Raw genomic sequence first — 7,923 nt, forward strand, 5'->3', positions numbered from 1 at the left:
TATCTATTTAATTGTAAGTCAATAATTGATTTATTCTTTTCTGTATGACTTTGCGAAATGCGTTAGGCACAATAGCTTTAAAGAGTAAACTTGGCAACCATTGCGCATTTCTGTACTTTAAATAGAGTTGATAAATATAGTGTGAAGCACTCAAAGCGAAAGCTGTAAGCTTAGAAATTGAATCTCAGTTCAGTCGCATGTGTTAATCTGTCGATACAGTATCTATGTAGCTAGTTATTCTGTAAATTTTCAGGAACAAAATTCTATTTCTGTAAGTTACCGCTAATTAACATAGATTATTAAACTTCATTTATTGTCCTATCGAATGATGATACTGATGTAATATTGAATCATGTCAACATAATTATTACCACACTCAATCTGATTGCGTAATTTATTACCAGTTATTCGATGTTTCTATCGCCTTAAGTTCATTGTCGTGTAATATATATTTTATCTTATAAAATTGTGACGAAACTTACTGGAATTCAACTTTAGCTTTGATTTCAGTCGAAATGCTACATCAATTTACATAAAAAATGTAGTATCTCATACCTTACACGTATTAACGCAAGTCAACGGAATTGCAAAGATCAGTTGACATGACTTATTGCAGAACAAATGGTAATATTTTCGATATATAATTACTTCCCTCGTTTCAGGTGTAACGATACAAAACGGTGCCATTGTTCCCAGTGAAGCACTATGGGCCAAGCGAAGGAAGAAGAAGAAAAGGAGAAAGCAAAGACGTCCTCTTGCAGTTGTAAGATTCAGATCTTTTACTCTATCTTATAAGTATTGCAATATCTTTGTATGGTTTAAATGAATTATTAACAAATTGCACAGTCTCCATACCCAATTACCTACAGTAGCTAAGTACAGTTATGCAACACCAAGGCGCTGTATTAATATTGTGGCAAGAATCCCTCATTTTAGCTTCACCAAAAATGCGTATTTGAAAAATCTCGATTGGAAAAACAGCATTTGACCAAGAAAAAGTCTAGACAAATTCTATAAAATATAAATCCTGCGATAGGTGTTTTCCGACTTGTCATCCGTGTAGAAGTATTTTTGTAAACCTGCTTTGATAGCTTGCTGATATATTTTTGCCTGCCAAGTTATTTTCCTGTTAATCATAGATTTCAGATTCATACTCACTATTCTGAAATTCTTAGATTATGAAATGGGTTTTTAAATTCAAATTTCTTATTCCTTAGGAAATCTAAAATTTTAGGCGCTGATTTGTGCCACTGTGTTAATTTTAGCTTAGCAAGTATATCTTTTTCTACACTCAGAAAATCAAGGTTTCAGTGCCACTGTTAATTTTAGCATTGGTAGTATATCTTACGGTATGATCGTAACTTGAAATTTGTTTGAAACTGTTCCACACCATTCAAAACGTGAATCAAATCGTAGAATTCCTTTAAATAGAGTATTAAATTATCTTTCTTGCCGAGAATATTTGTTACAAGTAGACACTCAAACTCATCGAGTAAAAGTGTAAAATACTCTGGATATCATGGGCACACAAATGTGAGACTAATAAGAAACGTTGTCAAGTTAGATATGAGCACTATAATGATAAATTAAAGTCGATGGTATAGTTTCTGAAAAGTCATGGAATTTAAGTTTGCACCATGTTTGATTGAAAAATATTTATAATACAGGGTAATACGGAAGATGAGGAAGAGGAGTACAGCTCAGAATTTGAATCTGGTTCTAATTGGTCTCAACCTGCTTGGTCTACAAGTACAGTGACTGCAGCACCAAATGATTTTGTGATCTCCAAGCCGCTCAATCCTGAAGTTCAAGAGTTTCAGTTCAGGACCGCATTACCTGTTGTGTCTGACGCACCTGATGTTAAAACACCTAATTTGGAGAACGCTGAATCGCCTTCCTTGCCACATCCTGCAGAAACAGGAGTGGACAAATGTGAAGTAACAACGACAGAGAATGAGGATAGGCGTATTTCAGTTGACAATATAAATCTAACGAATTTAGACGATGGAATTTCAGGATGTCAAACATTAAGTGAAATTACAGTGGAAAATGGAAGGGTAAAAGATACTGAAAACATTCGCGAAACTGTATTAAATATCATTGAGAAAGAAACGAATTCATCAGATTGTAAAGGGACATCACTGACAGAGAAGATTGGAGAAGTAGTTAAGGGAGATCATAAGACAGCATCGGTTGCTTCTGAAGAGGACGTAAAAAATCTGCAATCTTCGTTATCGAATGAGACTACAATTTTAAAAAACCAAAAGCCATTTGGTGAAAATCGTCCTGCTGCTGAAAATGGTGTCAAGATTAAGGCATCAAACAGGGTTGAGCATGAAAATAATATCAATAATCTAAATAACATTGAATCTGAACCTGTAGTATCAAATAGTCCTACAGCAGAAAGCGTTGCTGAATCATTAACGAGTTACACAGATTCGTGCAAAGATACAGAAAGGAATGGAATCAGCAACAATGCTAACTTGTCGATCGAAGAAAATGATAAGAAATCTGATATTTCCCAGCAGAAAACTCTGAACGAAACTACAAGAACAAATGGTCAAAATATAAAGTCAGTTACGTTAGACTCGAATCAATCTAAATCAAGTCTTGTTTCTAATGGTAAAAAAGTTGAAAGTGAACTGACAAACAAAAAAAATGGAAATAAGAATGTGAAGAAGGGTAAAACCAAAGCAATGGATGCAAGAAAGCCCGCTCGCAACAAGCGTGAGTCAAGAAATCCTCAGCGGAATGATTCAGCATCAACTGCAGTATCTAGAGAATTGTTGCAGGACAGAGAGAGATCAGTTTCTCCTGACACCAGGCAAGCCTTGGATTTGGAGAATTCAGCGTCGCAATTGCCTGCTAGAAAGCCAAGTTCAAGGCCAACCAGTCCAGAAATCAATCAAACAACGACTCCAATAAACGCCGAAACTCACAGACTGCCAGAAAGCTATGAATCTTTAGTCACCCGATCGTCCCCTCATTCAGTTACCCCCTCTCCACCTCTCACTGGTGCACCAGTTGCACCACCTAGGAGAAAATATAGTGCCAAAGGGTTGAAATTTGTGAGAGAACCTACACCTGGACCAGATTTAGATACTGACGTTAAATCTGACAATGAAGAGGGTAGCAAGGTTGATGATAATTTGAGATTACAAGATGACAAGGTTGAAAGTATATCTGTTGATCAGGTGGTCCCGATTGCTGAAGTTCCCAGTAATACTATTTCACAGATTGACATCAAAGATGAGAGTGTAGACGTACCTGCCCAAGGATCTTCTACTAAAAATGATCATACAAACGAAAACAATAACAAGAATCCCGTTTCCAGGATAGATAGCCACTCCAAAACACAAAAAGCACATGATATGCATCAGAAAGTCGATTTCCCATTAGACACAGATTTTGAACCAAAGGTTATTTTGAATAGGCCTGGTACTACTGTGGAAGGGAACGTGATTGGCACGAGTTCCATTGGTGTCGACTCTCTGGGCGATGCTGATGCTGGCATACAGGAAGTGAACGCTGCATCTAAACGGTCTGATCATCCTATAACCGATGCTGTTGCCGCGTGGTTGGAAAGAACGAACTCACCAGAAATATTCAGAGTACCGATGCCTATATCTGATTCTGATGATTCCGACTTATCAGAAACAGAAATATATGATGGCGATCCAAACAAGCAGCCGTCAAAAAACTTGCAAGGCAACCCCATGCCTGCACTATCTGTTAGTAACGGATCGATCGATAACTGTAGAAGAACGCGATCGAACGTTGTTACTAGTGATACTATTACAAAGACTGACACTTTTGATACTTCAAAATCCATCAAAAGGAGAAGAGAAAAAGACATTAACAATATAGAACATATTTCTCCAACGAGTGAAGCTAAGACAAGCATAGAAGAGACTTCAAGGAGTGTCAGGGTTTGTGACTTTATCATTAAGGGTAGCGCTGCTGGCATGAGGGTTGCCGAAAAATCTCGGGTGGATTTGAACAGACTAAACACAGAAAAGAAACGATTAAAAGACAATACGAAGACAAGTTATATTGAGAATATTGAAATGAAAATCAAGAATAACACTAGATTTAACGATGACATCACCGAAGACGGAATTGAGGTATTGGAAAATTTCAAAACTTACGAACGAGGGGAAATCATGGTATTAGATGGGAAACTATTGACTGGTACTGTGCACGAAGCGACCTGTTCGGAAAAAAGGTACGTACTTAGTTCTGACTATTGCATGTATACCCAATATCATTCATGTCAAAAACTTTAAGTATCGATGACCACCAAAATTTGGAGTTTGAACACTAGCCTGTTGACAATAATTGCACTGAAATTCAGCAAGTCAGGTTCGACTCATATATACAGTTCAAATTTTGCTAGCCATCATAATTGGATGTTGAATAATTTAGTGCCCCTAGAGATAGTGGTAGTCTTGTTCTATACTTGACAAAATTCTAAAGTGATGATAGTATATTAAAAAAGCATCAATTATATTATTCCAGTAACCTACAGGATCCGACAATTATTGAAGAAGTGAGAGAGTCAAATAACAATAAACGAGAAACTGCCAAGAATCATGCAAGATCTATAGATTTAAATAAACCGATTAACATAAATCGGAATAGCGAACATGAAATGAGTCCCGAAGAAACGTTAAATTCTCTTGGTAGCATCGAAGAACCGGACGTACTGGAATGTTGGGAGACAGAAATAATGGAACCTGTTGTAACATTAAAAAATAACAGCCAAATGAAACTTCAAATCAACGGTAAAGTCCATGAAGGAGAAGCGACGGAAGATGAAAATTACGATAATCACAGTGACTCTACAAACAGGGAACATGTGAAGAAGTATTATAGACTCGCGAGGGAGTACACACTAAGTATCGAAGATGAACTAAGCGAACGTGCGTTGAAGCAAATGAACAGTAATAACATCAGCTCAAATTCAAATTCGCCCAAGAGAACAACGCCAAATACCCCAGAGCGTATGATCGAATGTTTATGTAGTGAAGAGATACCGATTATTGTACCACTTCCTAAATCGACACTAACTAAAGCAAACAAGGTTGTGAAAGATGGAATGCAAAATGAAACTGTCGACGAAGCATTTGAAGTATATGAGAGCTGTTATACAGGAAAGACAAGATTGACTGGTGTATCTCAGCTAAATGTTGAGGGATCGAAGATTCCCCTTCAGAATCAAGAGGGACCCATACCATGTAAAGCGGTATGTTGCAATATACAGTAAAAACTCATACAGATGGGACTGTCTTTAACTTACGTCTAAGTTTTGGAAAGAGAAATGATAAATGTTTGAAATTTTAAAATGCTTTTTATAACCTTGTTGAACTAAATTCACTGGTATGAGAATAATTGTGGATAGGGAGGGAAAAAAATTGATTTAAAAGTAAGATACGTAAATGGTAAAATAGTTCCACGCAGCTTCCCATTTTTGTAAATAGTTCACGGTCACCAATACTTCATTGATATGAACAATGTTTAGCCCAAAATGTTATAACGAATTGCCTACATTTCGTAATGATAAAATATATCTATTTAATATTATGTATTAATCATTGAATTACTATTGAATATAGAAACACGTTGTTGACTACACGTTCGCTGTTATACATTTGGCAGGTTAGCTATTATTATAAGACATACCTGTGACGAATAATATTCACATGTGATCGTAAAGCGATATTCTTCGATAGTATGACTAAGGATTATGACAAAGAGTCAGCTCCGTGATTAAATTTTATTATTCTTGAGTTGAATATAAATTTAGGAATAAAATATTGTTCGGAACTGGATACTAAAGTACCAAATTATAAAAATGAAGAAAATTAAGGTTAAAAAGAAAAAAGAAATGCCACATAAGGAAACAAAGAACTAGAAAGACCACCTTATACGTCTTTGCTCTGTACATATCAACAAACGATAATTAGACAAAAAAAAAAAAATTAAAATTATCGTTCGATCACCATACCGTCAAAGCTATAATCGAAGATCAGCGTTTGAAAGATTCTTTGAAGACTATTATTTCAGCAAATTATACATATACTTTTATATATACATATATATATTTATATATACATATTTGTGTACATACACGGCAGCGTACTCTTTGACCTATTTCTTGGAGCATAGAAGAAGCTAAATTAGGAACTAGGTCGCATAATTTGTGAAGACCTAACTTTGTTCCGATTAAAGTTTTTGCTGATGTAATTGAATGCTGTTATATAATAAATAATAAGCAGGATTATGAATCGTTACATGTTGGTAAGGTATATTTTTCATGATCTTCACGTCCTTGTTATGTGATTATTAACTGGTATAATAGGAACTTAGCTGTAAAGACTTTCAAAATTGAAATACCCAATTTTTTTTTTTTTTTTTTTTCAAACTTTATTAACAAAGTTTTAATCTTGCTCAAAAGAAATTTTAGCTGTGTAAGCCAGGGATTATTTAGATACTATAACTTATAATGGCGATGTTAATCTTTCACAACTGACGATCTTCTAAAGGAAAAAAGAAAAGTGTAAATCAGTTTCTTGACTTTGATTTATATTTCAACAGGTCCCCCTACGATAAACCTGTTAAATGACGATAATTATAATTGAACCGAAAGTACAGGATTTTTTATAAATGCAGACACGACGCATATTTAACAAATAACTGTGCGTGTTATAACCCATTTATTTACAACAAATATATACCATGCAACAGGAACATACCATTATAGTACATAAACACGAAATATCGAAAGTAGGATCGAGCAATGGTCAGTGGACAACAATAAGCAACAAATAATTCAATATATCTAGTAATAATGCCTAGTCACGATTCAGTAAAAATGTAAGTAATTCCATTAATGTGTGAGGCATGACCAGGTTCTGGCATATATGTACAATTATGTAGTGAATAATTGTCTGCATCAAAGAAAAATTGAAGTTTAGCTTGGTGAAATTATATAGATTAAAATAAAAAATCAATCAATGAACGTATGATGAGTATTTTCTAAGTGGTGACATATGCACCGTAGCTTGTTTTAGTTAGTTCATGCTAGCTGGCCTTTGCAGATTAGATCGAGTAAAATTCAAATGTGTAGAGAAGCATCACAAATGAAATGATTGGTAATATTCGGATAAATAATGTCAGATCAGGCTTTGCGAAGAGAAGTAAAGAATGAAAAAAGAGAAATACCATACACATGTTCATTTGAAGTCAATATATTCTAGTTATGTCATCTCATGGTAAGAGAGAGTATGGATTATGCATATATCTTAATTAAAGAAATGTGAAAAAATAGCCTTAGTTGTAAAGTTAGTTTTTGCTGAATCGCGGTAAAAAAGTAATAACTTCCACACAATACTATTTGTAGGAAAAATTATACGAATACCCTAGTTATACAAAGCGCATCATTCGTTGTTCGATCTTCATGTAGAATCCATCAATGCGAAATTAACTGAACAAAACGAGTAAGAAAATAATTTTTAAAAAATACACTGTAACCATACAAAGTGCGTGTTGCATCAAGTGTGTGCCTTATACTGTGGCGGCCATTTTTTCTAACCATTTAAGAGGACATCCTCAAATAAGCGACGACTAACAAACAAAATTCAATACAAATGCATGTTTCATATTTCAAATATGATAAAATAAACCACATATGATAATTGTTTGACACAACAAAAAAAAAAAAGAATGTTCTACGTATGACGTAGGATCCGAAGTACTCATCTCATTTCATTCTGTACTAACATGTCACTACATATTAATACAAGCCATCATTAAACTTCTACCTTAGTTAGTTATTATATACATATATATTATATATATATAAACAAATAAAAAACACGTAAGAATTAACATTATTTTAATTTTGTTGTGTTTTTGCTTAAA

The 7,923-nt window shown here is 34.5% G+C and overlaps 1 protein-coding gene across 3 annotated transcripts in view; it reads left to right on the forward strand.

The window, feature by feature from the left end:
* The window catches only part of LOC124210964 (titin homolog), a 42,903-nt gene extending 35,099 nt beyond the window's left edge, over window positions 1-7,804 (forward strand). For all 3 annotated transcript variants that reach the window (XM_046609482.2, XM_069133895.1, XM_046609473.2), the window contains exons 6-8: window positions 663-763; window positions 1,668-4,225; window positions 4,519-7,804. In XM_046609482.2, coding sequence (XP_046465438.1) covers window positions 663-763; window positions 1,668-4,225; window positions 4,519-5,266 — 3,407 coding nt within the window. In that variant the 3' untranslated portion in view covers window positions 5,267-7,804. The remainder of the gene's footprint in view (window positions 1-662; window positions 764-1,667; window positions 4,226-4,518) is intronic.
* The last annotated feature ends 119 nt before the right edge of the window (window positions 7,805-7,923 follow it).

Source organism: Neodiprion pinetum, chromosome 1 (genome assembly GCF_021155775.2).
Source record: "Neodiprion pinetum isolate iyNeoPine1 chromosome 1, iyNeoPine1.2, whole genome shotgun sequence".
Classification (NCBI taxonomy): domain Eukaryota; kingdom Metazoa; phylum Arthropoda; class Insecta; order Hymenoptera; family Diprionidae; genus Neodiprion; species Neodiprion pinetum.